This window comes from Ophidiomyces ophidiicola, assembly GCF_022830035.1.
Source record: "Ophidiomyces ophidiicola strain CBS 122913 chromosome Unknown scaffold_1, whole genome shotgun sequence".
NCBI classification, from domain to species: Eukaryota; Fungi; Ascomycota; class Eurotiomycetes; order Onygenales; family Onygenaceae; genus Ophidiomyces; species Ophidiomyces ophidiicola.
Genome location: NW_026054641.1, coordinates 1,452,691 through 1,467,780, shown reverse-complemented (window position 1 = coordinate 1,467,780; position 15,090 = coordinate 1,452,691). Strand labels below are relative to the sequence as shown.

Below are 15,090 nucleotides of genomic sequence, written 5' to 3'. Positions count from 1 at the left end.
TTGGGCTGGTTCCATGAGCGAATGCTGTGGCCGGAGTTTTTATGATTGTTGACCGTCGTCATTGGAGCGCGCGGGACACGCTTGGGCCTACAGCGGGGCATGCCAATTGCGATCAAGCAAAGGAAAGGATTCTAGCATCGTCAATATCCGTGGAGGACTGTGGTGTCCCGGATAAAGATTCTTGTGTATGGCATCCGCAGGAGCATCATCATTGGGTCTATCCGTCCCCGTCCGGCCTCTCAACCGGTAGCACGGAGAATCAAAGGGCCCAAGCAACAGAAACAAGATTCAAAGGGTTACTTATATACCGAGTGCTCCGTACATTTGCCTGTACCCCGTACGTTCATGCATACGTAAGCCTTTTCGCTCCTGCTGGCACCTTGGGCGATGAACCGAGTACTCATGCAGTGCTGCGCATAGCGTGCGTTGTTGATATCAGGCATTACATACTTCATTATATAATAGAGACACGGTCCTTGGCCAAGGAGTGAAGTTTAAGCTCCCCCGGTTGCAAGGTTCAAAAGCCTGTTTTCAAGGTACGAGACAATGGCTCAATAAAACTTATAGCTCTAAACCAGCCATTTCCGTTTCAATTGTAGGAGAGAGCACCAAAGCCTCAGGGAAGGAATACCGAATGGTCCGTAGAACAGACATGAGCATGCGGTTTGCTCTTTTGGTACTCCGTACTGTGACCAGACACATTTCGCGATAACCTTTGGAAGAACTGGGTCAAGCGGGGCCACGAAGTGCACCTGTAATTACGCTGAAATCGATCGAAAGGCGTGCTACCACGAGGCCGTTTTTAGATGAGCATGGGTGTCAGGATGGATGGATGGACATACATATGGACCGGGCGCACGGAAGTGGCTCCAGAGACAAGACTTATTCTGTCATTTGGGCTAGACTTGATGGACACTCTGTTCAGAGGTCTTCAATAATAATGAGCACAATGCTCGTAAATGATGAGTCGCATCTACGCGAACCATGGAGTATGGACAAATTTTGCGAATTTTGAATCGGGAGATACATCTATAGCTGCACCCACGTCCAGGAAGTGCACGACTGATTCTGTTCAGATCATGTTCAGATGAGACCAACAAAGAGGATAGAGGATGACTCAGCAGGAGACGCCAAGGCCCAGTAATTAACGCGTCAACCCGCGTGCCCCAGAACGTTTGACCACCAGGCCAAAAAAAAGTGTCGTTTCGCGACCCCATCGCCACCTACGCACGCCATGAATCATGGCCTCCCTACCTCGTCGCCAGCGCCGGGTAGTGGACTCAGATTCAGAGGCTGACACTTCCCGGCAGGATGACTCGTTCTTGCAGGCCACCAATGGAGCCAAACGCGTGCGATTGTCACCCCAGCCTGGTCGCACCAACGCGGCAAGTTCAGTGAGCGAGGATGATGATGATGACGATGATGATGATGATGATGACGGTGACGAAGACGACGATGAGCCATCTGGCTCCGTGGATGCGGTCCCGGAGACCCAAGTGTCTTCTGCTCAAACCCGCGTTGCTGCCGTCCAGGCGGGTGCCGATCTGGATACCTATCGTCCCGGAGCTGTAGTCCGGATTAAGCTCACCGACTTCGTCACATACAAGTCCGCTGAGCTGAAGCCGGGCCCGCGGTTGAACATGGTAATTGGGCCAAATGGGACTGGCAAGAGTACACTGGTTTGTGCAATATGTTTAGGATTGGGGGAAGGCCCGCAGGTGCGAATTTGCCCCCGTTCTCTGATATGGATTTATGCTAAGAACACACTGGCGTATAGCATCTGGGACGTGCAAGAGACGCAGCTGAATATATCAAACATGGCTGCAAAGAAGCGACAATTGAAATCGAACTTGCCGGGGAACCAGGGCAGCGCAATTTGGTCATCACAAGAGTCATCAAGCGAGAGAATAAAAGTGTCTACACAATTAATGGGAAACAAGTTCCTGGGAAGGCTGTTCGGAAGCTCGCAAAGCAGCTATCTATTCAGATCGACAACCTTTGTCAATTCCTTCCTCAAGACAAGGTTTGCCAATTTGCTGCTCTGGCCCCCGTCGAACTCCTGCAATCGACACAGCGAGCGGCCGGCTCGCGTGAATTGAGTACGTGGCATGAGCAATTGAAAGAATTACGCTCTGGACAGAAGAAACTCCAAGCCTCAAATAGACATCAGCGGGAAACTCTGCAGAACTTAGAACGGCGACAAGAAGGCCAACGCGAATCAGTCGAGAGAATGAAACAAAGGGAAGAAACTAAAAAGCGCTTGAGATACCTTGAAGCCTTACGACCTCTTCCAAAATGTCGCGAGGTTAAAAGCAAACAAACTGAAGTAAAAGAACGTAGACGGCTTATTGTTCAAAAGAAAGCCAAAATAACCGAAGAGCTCAGTCCTATTTTGGATATCATCGCCGCAAAAAAGGAATATCACCAAAAACTTAGGCTGGCATCCGAGCGGAAACAAGAACAATTCGCAAGAACGGATAAAGCTGCCAGGGATGACCTCAAGGGTATTTTGAACACTGATGAGAAAATGAAGGAGCTCACGGCGAATATCGAAGCAGAGAAGAAAGCTAGCTCTTCCTATGTTGCTGACCTCAGGAGATTGAAACAGTCTATCAACCGGATCGAACGTCAGATGGAAGAAGGAGAACCCGAGTTTGATCTGTCTTTCTACACAGAGAAAATTGTATGTATTTTCACCCTTGCCTGAGGGTGGGTTGGCATTATTCACTGGCCTTGACTGATTCCATTCCAGCGTGATCGAGCCCGACAACTAAACGAGATCGAGCAAAAGGCATCTGCCATAGAAACACAGAAAGAGCATACCGCTCGTGAACTTCATCAAAAGAAGGAAGCCATTTATACGTGTAAGCGTCGGCTGGAGCATCTTGACTCCCAGGATGGCCAGCAAGAAGAAAAGTTAAGGAAGCTCTCTGAGGATTCATATGAGGCGTGGCAGTGGCTTAAACAGGAGAAAAACCAAGAGCTTTTCGAGAAACCTGTCTTTGGGCCTCCAGTGGTCGTATGCTCTGTGAAAGACCCAAGATACGCTTCAGCGTTGGAATCCTTGATGCAAAGAAATGACTTTTGCACAATTACTACACAAACTCGCCGTGACTTCGCTACGCTGCAAAGGATCCTCTACAGAGAAAAGGGTCTATATGACATTACCATAAAGACTTCAAGTGTTACCTTGTCGTCTTTGCGATCCCCTCTTTCAAGGGAGGAACTGAAAGAACTAAACTTCGATGGCTGGGCGAGCGATTACGTCGCTGGGCCCGAGCCGGTCCTAGCCATGCTTTTCAGCGAGAACAAGTTTCATACCACCCCCATCATGCTTCGAGACATTACGGACAGTGAATTCCAGCATCTGGAGAACAGCACGATTTCAATGTGGATTTCGAAAACTGAGTCCTACCAAGTCATTCGTCGTCGTGAATATGGCCCGTCGGCGGTTTCCACCCGTGTTCGACAATTGCGGGCTGCGAAATTATGGACGGACCAGCCCGTTGATGAGACTGTGAGACTAGAGCTGCAGCGTGAGATTGATATGCGACGAAGTGAGCTCGATGAAGTCGAGAAGAAGATTGAAGAAGAGAGATCTTCGCTCGGCAGGCTAAAAGCAGAGTATACCACCGCTTCAAGCGAGAAAGTGAGTTATTCTTTCTTGATATATGGCACATTTGCTAATTTTCTGTTAGGCCGAATTCGAGCGAGAAAAAGCCGAGAAACAGACTGCACTCACGACCTTTAGGGCTCTTCCGACCAGGCTTGGTAAGCATTTTGCTGATGGTATATCGCTGTCGTGTTCGCTAACCGTTGTGCAGCCCAGCAAAATGAAAAATTCAAGGAAGCGGAAGATAAACTGAATGACCTTAAGTCAACAGTTGAAGAAATGAGAAAGAAACAGGACTATGTCTCTTTGGAAAAAGCTGCGGCCGTGCTAAAATATGCAGTAAGTATAGCGAACTTTTTCTTGTCTGATGAAGCATGCTAAATTTTTACAGAAATATGTTGAAAGGCTTCAGGTAATGCATGAAGACTTTTTGCAGGTGGAAATCAAACGGCACGAAGCCCATTCTGACTGGGAGGCCCTTAAAGATCGAAACGTCGAAGCAAAACGAATACTTGAAGAGATTAATCAGGAACTCGATCAGATTTCCAAAGAAACCAAAGCTCTTCAAGAATCTTATGTGAAACTCTTTAGAGAGGTACAGGCGGTCACAACGGCGCATAATGATAGTGAAGAATTTCGGACCATTGTGGAAACCGTTACAAAATATTCTGTTGGTGAATTAGAAGCTGATATTGATTCTGCAAAGGCCTTACTGGATCTAAGTCATGAAGGCCATGGTAGTCGTTTCATTGAAGAATTTGAAAAGCGTCAAGAACAGATTGACATGTTAACGGAAAGGCTTGAGGAATCGCAGACAGAATTACTGCAGTTTGATAACAGTATTGCAGAGATTCGAGGGAAATGGGAGCCACAGCTTGAGGCTCTGGTGCAGAAAATCAACACTGCATTTTCCGGCTTCTTTGCCCGCATTGGGTGTGCAGGACAGGTTAGCATCGACAAAGCCGATGATCTTCCGGACGAGGAAGGCCGCCTGGGTGACACCACCAACTTTGATGCGTGGTCGATTCGTATCCAAGTCAAATTCCGCGAGCACGAGTCTCTTTCGGTTCTCGACTCCCACAGGCAGTCCGGCGGTGAACGCGCGGTCAGCACCATTTTCTACCTTATGGCTCTCCAGTCGCTTTCCTCCTCGCCGTTCCGTGTTGTTGACGAGATTAACCAGGGCATGGACCCTCGCAACGAACGCATGGTTCACGAGCGCATGGTCGAGATTGCGTGTGGCCAGGCTGACTCGGAGGAGTCCGGCGGACAATATTTCTTGATCACGCCAAAGTTACTGAGTGGTCTGCACTACCAGCCGGGAATGACTGTCTTGTGTATTTACAGCGGCGAGCATATGCCAGCAGACTATCAAAAGCTGGATTTCAAAAAGTGTGTGTTACGAATGAAGGATTTGCAGAAGGAAAAAAGCAGGAGATTATTGGAGCAAAGGGGTGGAAATGGGGTGGCGGTTGACGCTTAGACGATTTCGTTTGTTAGATTTATGATATCTTCGTGGTTAGTAGGGCGGAGGCTCTCTGATTTATAGCATGTCTATTGTTTGTAGCTTGCGTGGTTATCTTACACATAGTTACATGTACTCTCATTTTTCTTCTCATGATTTCTAACTTTTCATGTTGGGTAACCGATGAGTGCCGGTCGACTTCCCCCCTTTCCCCTGATGCAATCCCAATGCCCGCCCAATCCATATTGTCGCCGCAGCTTCCAGCCCCCCATCGCGTGCTGCCTCTCGCTCTACCAGTTGTTTAATCTGTTGTTCCACTTGGGTAGTCTGAGCCGTGCCTCTGTTGCTTGAAGGACACTTCCCAATCGCCTTACATCGATTCAACCCGCCGACAATACCAATATTTCGTGTACTCGGGATTCTCATCAAGGTCTTCTGAACATCATACCCCATCTCACTCGATATGTCCATAGTTTTTGCTGTGAGAGCTCCGTATGTGGATGACGGAAAATCGCCCCCATTCACTTGTTGAGCAAGCTTGGTAGCACGAAGAGCCTTTAGATCACCTGTAGATGGCTGTTCGTTCTCCTGTTCCGACTTTTGGGCCTTCTGTTTTGGTGTTGATGATTTTTTGGGTGGTGGGGGGTATCGAAATCTGGCACCAGATATGGAATGCGAGCAGCAGGGGATGGCCAAAAAGGGCAGAGGGGAGGAAGGGTTCGCCAGAGCACCAAGAAGGGGAGTCCAGATCGTGAGTTCATCCGCATGGTTAGATATAATGAAAGTATTTTTTTCAAATACGCCATCATTAACAGACACAGAGTCCGGAATGGATTTGAAGAGGATGGGAGCGGCGCTCCGGAACACTTCCGGAATGAAAATACTCTCTTTTAAGCGGCTTTGGGTTGTAGGCGGATATATATTCCAGCTTTTTCTTCGCCTCGCGTCGAATCCCCATCCGCTATAACCCTCAGCTAGGAGAAGATGAACAAGCACACCGTTTCCACATGCAATGTCGACAAAGCCTGGGAACCATGCTGCAGCATCACCCTCACTTTGTCCGGGTTCTGAGTTGTACATTATCTTCCACAACTCGATTAGAAACGCCGCTATGGCAATGTCTTCAAAAACATGTTTTGACGGCTCCGTCACTTCAACCCAGTCTTCTATCAGGGTTGATGCGTATTTATTCTTCAGCCTCACATACGTGGTTTGGAGTATATGCTGTGGAATGATATTATCCTTAAATGGCTTTGGTTTACTTCCAGTTGGATTGGATGTGGCCGACGGACTGCGAGCAAGACGGGCTTGCGTCGAAAGTAGGGCCAAAAATGTTCTTTCAAGACGGTAAGGTATTTCCTCTGGAATACCTGGTGCGAATGGTAAGAAGTGAAGTGATAGTGTTCCATTTCCTTTCTTGGTTTCGTCTGGATCCCTTAATAGAGGTACGGAGAATTCGTATAGAAATCCCAAGGCTCGCACTGCAGGATGATAAAAGGGGACCTTGTTTTCTGATATATAATGAGGCAAATATATTAAAAGGGATTTTTCCACTTGTAGGCCCCGGTCCTCTAAAGTTACAGCCTGTGAATAGAAGTGGCATGTTTGGTCCAGTTCAGGGTCGAGATTCTGATTTCTGGGAATAAATCTCCTCAAAATAGTCCTTGTTAAGTAAAATCCATCGAAATTCCTGGCAGCAAGTGGTTCAACAACTTCGTCACCTTCCGTCTCCGAAGTTCCATTCTTGGGCACAACTGTGTCAGACTCCTTTTCCTTCGGAGTCTTTAGCATGCCAGAGCTATCGAACAAGATGTCTGCTCGGAATAGATGGCTGGATGTCACATTTGGATTTGCCAAAAGATAACTTGCGGAACCTACGAAAATTGCAGGTTCAAATTCCAGATTTCGCTCCTCCAGTTGAGAAGACGATATCCAATTTTCGCCGTTTAACGCTAACGGCGACACGGTGAGAGTCTTGGAGAATTCCATGGCTCTGCCTCCAAACCCCATGCTAATCGTCTGCTTGTTAACTTCAACTGTCGCTTTCTACAGAGTATCAACGAAGCCTGCATAAGCTCAACTCAATTAGCTAGCCACGGCAAAAAGCGCCGGTAAAACATCGGCCCGAAGACCAATTATCGAGAAAGTCCACAGGCAATATCAACCTGTCAACAACAGGAAGATCAAAATTAGAGCGATAATAGCATGGCTTACATTTTATGCATTTATTGCCTTATCATCTACAGTTGATTTAGCACTAGTCTTTGGATCCGTACCGGACAAGCTTTGCCAGCTCTAGAAACGCCGCCGTGTCATTCAAGTGTGGGAACGGCACATCAGGTACTGGAACCCCCAAGAACTTACACAGCGGCTCCCATCCATCCTTGACTGAGTACTCTAAAAGGCTGTCTTTTGGTACCAGTCGCCGCACCATATCATAATGCCCAAGAAAAACTTCTTTGCCCCGGGATTTGAAGTCGTCCGAGAAATTGACTTGCCAGAGCCTGTCTATCATCTGGTCGCGAATCATATTCGGACTTTGTAATTCACCTTCGCTGGCATTTTTTACTTTTGCACTGTATACCATCAAATATACTGTGTCGGATACCGATCTATATCGCAAATGCATATTAGTAACTGAGACCCTTTCAGTCAAAATATCAAGAGCAGACTTTGTATATGCCTGCTTATGAACATACTTGAACCACGCATTGACGTCTCTAGTATTCAAGATAACTTTTGCGTCTGGATATGTCGCAACTAGCTCTGGAATAAATGTTGCTGATGGGTAGTCTGTCACAGCCTGGCATCAAGATTTATCAGTGGCCTGAGAAACGACATAGTTCTGTCTCCGTTATAGTTATCCCAACTACTGACCTGACAGTGCCCAAGAAGTTGGTCCCAATTCTCCTTTGTGAATTCACCAACGCCATCATATTTTGCACGGAGTGCGTCTGCCCACATCTCGCAGTCCTTGACATTTTCAAAAGCTGCTGAGACCATATGATAGGTATCGTCAAACCCTAAGCGTTTTAAGGCGGCCCTTAATGCTATGGGAATATCAGAATGTAGATTCGAAAGGTTAGTAGACTGATACTGGGTTTATTATGTACATACATGTTGTGCCGGTTCTGGGCAGGCCGGCACAGATGACTCGCATAGGTACAACGCGAGTGCAAGTTCGTCGGTCAATGCTGGTAATTTCTCCAATAAGTGGCTCCATGATGCACCGTTACTGTTGGGTACTTCTGATGTTTTGGTGTAGTGTTGTAGTTATTGGTACAATCATGGCTCAGCCCCCCATGCCGGCCTTTAGCTACTACATAACATGCTAGCAAGTATCGCGGGGTCATTGCCCCTTGCTCACCCCAAAGCTAAAGAGTATATGGTCCCGAGTTGCCACCATATTTACTTGATCGTTCTTAAAATCAATAATCATCTTGGACTTCCCGTATATATGTGCAGTATATACATATATTCAGGCCTAGGTGATTCCATACTGTGCATATAAATGGAAAGAACAACTGTCTGAGCTCCTGATAGTATATAATTATTTCAATGTTGTAGGTTGTTAGCAGAAACTAACGGGCCTACTCCATGCAACACGAGCCTAGAATAGTTTGATATCTCATACCATTGCAAGAACGACTCTCTGACTCCACAAGAACATTATTCTGTCTCGCAATAACAGCAAACACTTATCACTACATGGTCATAAATAAATTCTAAACCATCGTGAACCCTATATGTTTCTTTTTGAAGATATAAAGGATTATATCTGATCATGCCCACTCGCAATAAAGATAGGGTATATGTCGCCCTCTACGCGCGTGGAGGGAATGAGCCAAACACGTATCACTGGGCAATTATCGTTGGGCCTAAGAAGGAAGGGGATGGGAAACTCGGCTATCGCTACCATGTGAAGCATGTGCTTGTTCCAGCCGCCCTGGGTCAAGTGAAATGGGAGTATCAAGCCATCGAGATACCTCTTTTTCAGACAGCCATGTTACTCGGCCGGATTATGGTTGCCAAAGTCACCGATGGCGCCCAGCTACATCGCTCCTTAGCTGCAGTTCCAATCATACAAAACAACCCGGAGTGGACATGTCGAACTTGGGTAAAAGATGCCGTTGCGTCTTTAGAAGCTGATGGGAAAAGTCTGGGAACACGAGTCACAAATTGGGAGGAAATAGAGAAGACTGCCAATGAATACATTGAAACAAAACGCCAGCAAAGGCGATATGACGGTTCGGGGCCATGGAAGTTCAGACTGTTCCGACGTTTGATCTTATTCAGAAGAAAGAGACCATCCCATAATTATCAGAAGTTGTTGGTGCGGAGAGCGTGGGTAAAGATATCTCAAAAGTCCCCAAAATATTTCCGCCGTATTTCCTCCATCCTCAGAGCATCTGGGTATTCCACAAGGAATTTACCAACCTCTTCTCGCCAAAATTCATTGTAAGGATTGACATTCCAAGCAGTTGTATATTCCCAATATTCTGGATACCAACCACAGGTGTCCCAGTCCACAATTCCTGAAATTCTGTCCCCATCGACAAGAATATTTGCGCTGTTCAAATCGCCATGCGTGAAACATGTTGTAAATTGTGAGGTTTGGTACATTGACAATAATTGATTGATCTCTGGAAATTGATCTGTGGACTGTTCGACCGCATTTGTAAGAAAAGAGTGAAAGCTTGGGATGCTATCGAATGGCCCATATCCTTCCATGTCACTGGAAACTCTCAGGTCATAGAGCATGGTGCCATTAACACCCTCAACCACGCCTACAGCTGGAGGTTTCAAGGAGCGCATCTCATCAATATAACCTTTAAGTTGCTCTAAAAGTTTCTTCTTTGACTGATCGGACCGCTGAGACCAGTTACTGCCAATTGGCAAACCCTTGAGACGAGACATTACAATATACGTAATGCCCTTGCGCTCAAAGGCACAATAGATCTTCGGAACGGGCATTGAGGTATTAGAAGCGATTATCTGCATGGCTTCAGCCGAGGACAAATGTTGAAATTTGCCATATTTGATGCATATTCCGGGGGTAAGAAGCAGGACTTGCGACCAGTATGGTCGAAAACGTTTCAGGAGGGCGATTGCTGCAAGCGTCAAGTTGCGCCGCCACCAGTTGTTTTTTAGAGATACTTCATATGATCTGGGAGTGACCATTGCTTGTGGCAGAAATAATCCAACCCTTTGGTTTATAACCATTGATGTTGCTCAGGGCCAGCTTCAGGAAGTTAATAATGGCACCAGTATAAATGCACGTGATTCAAATTAAGGTTCAAAATCACGTGTATTTTCTTATTTTTCATTTGTACTCCGTACTCCGTAGTTAAACAACCAACTTGAATGCATATCAGTTCTTTAGCGTACATTAATGCAAAATAAAGGGCCATGAAAATGTATATATATACATAGATAAAGCACAATTATTAGCTATCTTTGAATATTAAACTTTTTGGCTGAGTTCCAATTCTGACTTCTTGTTTTTCATTCTACCCCCTCAACACTCATTTAGATGTCACTGAAAGTTGGGTCCGTTCTTTCTGGGATAAAATGGAGATATCGCCTCATTGATCGCCTTGGGGACCACACTGTCTTTTCCAGCGTGTTCAAGGCTGAGATCCTACCTGGCAGCCAGAGTAAAGTACCAACAAAATTGTATGTGTACACGATGTTTGGAGATGTCGGAGTAAATGCTGATGGCGCATCAGTGCCGTTATAAAAACGACTGATCCTCAGGTATGCTCCAAGAAAAACTCCCTTTTTAGGGAGTATAAATATCATAAGGCGTCTTCGATCAATGCATGTCCCAGTATCCGAAAGATGTATGACACTATCAATGACCCCAATGACTGGACAGCTGAAAAGCCATTTTGTCTTGCTTTGGAATGGATGGATACTACCTTAGAAGATGTCCCTGCTGTTATACCTCTCCGAAGTACAGCACTGGCTAAGGCCGTTGTTGAGGCAAGCCTTCATGCATTTGTAGCAGCAGATCAAGAAGGGCTCGTCTACACGGGTACAATTATCGTTCATTAACAAAGATTTATCATTATGTGCTAAATTTTGTAGATTTGAAACCCTCGAATGTTCTTCTTTCCGGTGTCGATGGGCCGTCCCCGCAGGCAAAAATTGGAGACTTGGGAGTGAGTATGTATAAAATCTCTCTATATCGGAAACATGGCATGCTCAATATTTAATTCTAGTGGGACCTGAGGGTCTTAATGAGAGCTGGCTTCAACCTGAGGCTTTCCGTGCCCCCGAGGTGTGGGTATCAGTGAGCTGCTACCACAAGTCTGATGTATGGTCTTTGGCTGCCCTGGTAAGTCCCATATGCACCTGTATTTCAGTCTTCCATAGCTGATAGGGGCAAGATGTTGAACTGGATCGATAATGGCATTGTCGGGAATCATGATAACAATGGCTCTTTTCCGCCTATGATTTGGTGCCTGGCAAAACTTATGCGTCTCTTCGCCACTGAAAATAATCCGATAGTGCCTCCCTCTTCTACTGCTAGCAAAGACCTGCAGCTCTCCTTCGAGTATGCCAAAAAACTTGTGTCAGCGGCACGACCTGATAATCCTAAGCAATACATTCTGGATACGCCGGGGTTTGACGAGTGGGCCGCGGCAGCAGAGGCAGCGGATCTTATACCGAAAGTGGTGTTGGACATGATTCGCTTTCTTGCTATTCTTGATCCCGCAAACCGACCCACAGCAGCCCAAGCCCTCGTGTCGAATGAATTCAAAGCCCTTGAAGCTGCAGCAGCTTTAGAATCCAAAGGCTGAGTTGCAAAGCCCAGCTAATTTTCCGAGGGCATAATCTCGAGTTATTAGCTGTGCAGAGAGTTGGCCTTAATCAACAACGTTAATATAAAAGAAGGGGTCAACACATGTACAGACAGGCTGGCTAACAAGATTCCACTGACATTCCAGAGCCAACAGTGAACTCTATATCACAATGATTCATGGTGTATTATATCTACAACCAAAACCCCACTCTTCAAGGACTAGGATAGTTTCATTAGGTAAATTTAAAAAATAACATCTTCAACCTATTAACGTACTGGTAAAGAGTGGGAAAAACGTGACGGTCAAAATCGTCGGGCACATATTACGCATTTTTCAAGGATTATGATGCATCGACATTCAAGCCTTTCTTTGATCAGGCCTTTTAACCGCACTTCCTACTGGATTGAGGTTTATAGCTTGCTTTTCAAAAGTCTTGGAGGTATCATCACCAGGGTTTTCGGGTTGGCTCGGGAATGAAGTAGGGTGGCCCTGAGTCACACTATCAGATGGTCTCAATCTACTACAAAACTGGTATATAGAAGTAGAATAGGTATGCTGTATTGGAAATAACATGATATTGATTGCTGGTAGGGTATCTGAAATTCTTTAGTTAACTTTTAAGCATAATGCTGCGACATTAGTAGCATCCCCGGTCTCCAAAACAAAGACCACCGATTTAGTAGGGGATTCTATTGTCTCTAATAGCCGCAAAATCCCCCGAATTCATGGTGAGCTCTAGCAATCCCCTGATGTCCTCCTGCACGGCATACAACGAAGCAAAAGTCATCAGCAGGTAAGACTTGGGCAAATCTTCGTAGAACTCAAACGCAATTGTGATTTTCCGCTCGGCCAGCCAGTAAAGTAGCGCCCGAGAATCTTCGACGTATCCGTATTTACTGTAGTCCTTCGTCGCAACGCTCCAAAGGCGCACTGTGCTGATGACAAGGAGGGCGGGGTGGAGGATATACACCTCAACAATTGCGTTGATGGGCAGCCTGAGGCCCGGTGAATACGCGGCGGAAGGGAAGTAGTATGGGGGCTCGCCGCTTTCGATGATATCGATGTAAATTGGGTCCGCGCTAACATACCCAACATCCTATCATTATCGTCAGCCAAACAGGAAAAAAGAAACGACTCCTGCTGGTGTAAAGCAAATACTCACCGGATCGAAAACAAGCCCTATGGCGGACGTTAAACCAAACGCCTCGCCCGAGGAAACAAGGACGTCTGCTATGTAATCTTTGTCCATGTCGACGAGGACGTTAAGAGTCATGGCAGAAGAGTCGGAGGTAGGCCCCGTTGCACCACCGATACATGCAGTCTCGATGGCATATCGGCCGACCAGCAAGTAAGGAATTCTGTGCCTTCCTAGGGCAATTTGGAGAGCCGAGGCGGCGCCTTGGATGTTCATGCTTCAGTACGAAGCAAAGGCTCAAGACAAAGTAAATTCCAAAAATAGATAGCACTGTCTGTTAAAGGAGTTGGTGCTGATTTTTCAAAACCAAGAGTTGAACTAGAAGAACTCACAGCCAATATGAAGAGCCTTAACACTGATGCTTTTTGTCACAGAGAGTAATACCAGTAGGTGCCCTAATAATGTCTCCAAGAACTTGTTTGCTGGTTAAAAGGAGTGTGCAGGTGTGATCGTGTGAAGAGGAAAAAATATGAGGGCAAGAGAACAAGATAGAACTTGTCCATGATGCCGAGAAGTCAAGTGATTGACAGTGAATATGGGTCTGCGTATTGTGAACACATGTTTCCTAGACGATTGCGACAGGCAAAAACGGTAAGATAATGTGTAAGGTGAAGGGTGGTAGATTCCACTGTGTAGGAACCGTAACACCCGGTGTAATAACAGTGGCATATAAGTATATGCACTCCAGATGCATGTAGCAGAAATTGAGAAGAGGAAGGCATCGTCTAGTAACCTCTGGCTAGAAGTGAAGAGTTATCTAGCCTTGAGATTTCAGAGCTCATGCAAGGGCAAGGATCTTTTAGGCAGCCGTAAGAAGTGCTGTTGGAGGCTTAGCCCCTCCACGAGGGGCTATGCACATATATATACATACATACGAAAGCTGGTGTGAAACAAGAAACTGCCGGCCTTATTGACTGTTGCCACGGGGTAAATAGTCAAGTTACAGCGGCTTGGTCAAAGAGTCTTTGGCTGCACTCAGGGTGTTTGTGAGTCCAGTACAAAGTACTTGGGGCTGGGCAAAGGAAAATGTCGGCCAAATGAGCCTCGCCATAATGGAAAAAGGACTTGTTTGGACTGCGTACTCCGTAGAGCACAAAGACAGCTTTGCAGCCTTTTGAGGCGGGATGTCGAGAATGCTCGCGAGAATCCGACGCGGAAAAAGGAACCAACTAGTGAATGCAGGCGTGCAAGGGCCGGTGTGCCGGCAGTCCCAGGCTGGGAGAGCTGGCGACAGCACGGATCAGCAGCAGCACGATCGGCATCGAGATCGGGGTGGTTGACTGACGCCAATGCAATCAATTGGCCGGCTGGTCAGCATTCGAACTGGGCGCGTTCCAACGTCATCGCATCGCGTAGGCACTGGCGGCAGGGCCGAAGTACCGGTACAGGCAGCACGGGCAATGGGTGGCAGGCGCCGAGGTACCGGTACGCGCCGCCAGGTAGTTCACTAGCTAGCTAAAGGGCTCAGCTGAGCAAACACGGCGGCTTGGATCAACTGACGAAGATCGCGGACTCGCGCTCCCATTGGACGTGCAGAGACGAGCCCACGGCCCGCGGGCGCGAGAACGCGCTCTCAGGGCCGGCAGCGGCCCTTTCGCTGGACGGCTGCGCGAACGAACGAACGAACGAACGAACGAAACGACGACGGCGGCGGGCGTATCGCGACGGGGCTCGTTCTGTTCTGGAAATACGGCGGGCGCGTGCAAACCAGACAAGCCCCGGAACGGCGAATAACAGCGGTACGCGTACGGGCGGGTGCGGCGGCTGGGCGGCGCGCGGCGGCCAGCGGCGCTGAGTCAGACGTACGTGACATAAAATACGCGAGGCCGTTTCTGACAGACCACGTATCGGGCCAGACAAAACAGGCGCCGAACCCAATTCGTGACAACACCACCACGCAACCTCCTCTGCTGCCCTCGACTCTCTCGCGCAAAAACACCCCCTTGGCACCCGCCGCGTCGTATTCTCTCCCGCTGCCGGCTCGAGGCTGCTCTGTCGACGTCGCCCG

The 15,090-nt window shown here is 47.3% G+C and overlaps 7 protein-coding genes across 7 annotated transcripts; 3 read left to right on the top strand and 4 right to left on the bottom strand.

The window, feature by feature from the left end:
- Positions 1-1,241: 1,241 nt before the first annotated feature.
- Positions 1,242-5,096, top strand: SMC5 (Structural maintenance of chromosomes protein 5; the record flags this gene model as incomplete). The annotated part of the gene is made up of 6 exons (XM_049249609.1): positions 1,242-1,718; positions 1,778-2,683; positions 2,753-3,649; positions 3,699-3,771; positions 3,825-3,952; positions 4,005-5,096. 6 exons carry the CDS (start codon positions 1,242-1,244, stop codon positions 5,094-5,096), a joined length of 3,573 nt encoding a protein of 1,190 aa, XP_049111803.1.
- A 141-nt stretch (positions 5,097-5,237) lies between these two features.
- On the bottom strand, positions 5,238-7,088 carry TRM44 (tRNA(Ser) Um(44) 2'-O-methyltransferase; the record flags this gene model as incomplete). The annotated part of the gene is given in 2 exon segments (XM_049249608.1): positions 5,238-7,071; positions 7,084-7,088. The coding sequence occupies 2 exon segments, from the start codon at positions 7,086-7,088 to the stop codon at positions 5,238-5,240; spliced, it is 1,839 nt and encodes a 612-aa protein (XP_049111802.1).
- Positions 7,089-7,335: 247 nt separating this feature from the next.
- On the bottom strand, positions 7,336-8,301 carry LOZ57_000508 (uncharacterized protein; the record flags this gene model as incomplete). The annotated part of the gene is made up of 4 exons (XM_049249607.1): positions 7,336-7,690; positions 7,778-7,881; positions 7,956-8,128; positions 8,196-8,301. 4 exons carry the CDS (start codon positions 8,299-8,301, stop codon positions 7,336-7,338), a joined length of 738 nt encoding a protein of 245 aa, XP_049111801.1.
- A 561-nt stretch (positions 8,302-8,862) lies between these two features.
- Positions 8,863-9,395, top strand: LOZ57_000507 (uncharacterized protein; the record flags this gene model as incomplete). Its single annotated transcript, XM_049249606.1, is given in 2 exon segments — positions 8,863-9,325; positions 9,343-9,395. The coding sequence occupies 2 exon segments, from the start codon at positions 8,863-8,865 to the stop codon at positions 9,393-9,395; spliced, it is 516 nt and encodes a 171-aa protein (XP_049111800.1).
- A 42-nt stretch (positions 9,396-9,437) lies between these two features.
- Positions 9,438-10,052, bottom strand: LOZ57_000506 (uncharacterized protein; the record flags this gene model as incomplete). The annotated part of the gene is made up of 1 exon (XM_049249605.1): positions 9,438-10,052. One exon carries the CDS (start codon positions 10,050-10,052, stop codon positions 9,438-9,440), a length of 615 nt encoding a protein of 204 aa, XP_049111799.1.
- A 559-nt stretch (positions 10,053-10,611) lies between these two features.
- Positions 10,612-11,884, top strand: LOZ57_000505 (uncharacterized protein; the record flags this gene model as incomplete). The annotated part of the gene is made up of 5 exons (XM_049249604.1): positions 10,612-10,754; positions 10,808-11,115; positions 11,169-11,246; positions 11,303-11,418; positions 11,471-11,884. The coding sequence occupies 5 exons, from the start codon at positions 10,612-10,614 to the stop codon at positions 11,882-11,884; spliced, it is 1,059 nt and encodes a 352-aa protein (XP_049111798.1).
- A 679-nt stretch (positions 11,885-12,563) lies between these two features.
- LOZ57_000504 (uncharacterized protein) lies at positions 12,564-13,298 on the bottom strand (the record flags this gene model as incomplete). Its single annotated transcript, XM_049249603.1, has 2 exons — positions 12,564-12,983; positions 13,050-13,298. 2 exons carry the CDS (start codon positions 13,296-13,298, stop codon positions 12,564-12,566), a joined length of 669 nt encoding a protein of 222 aa, XP_049111797.1.
- Between the last annotated feature and the right edge of the window lie 1,792 nt (positions 13,299-15,090).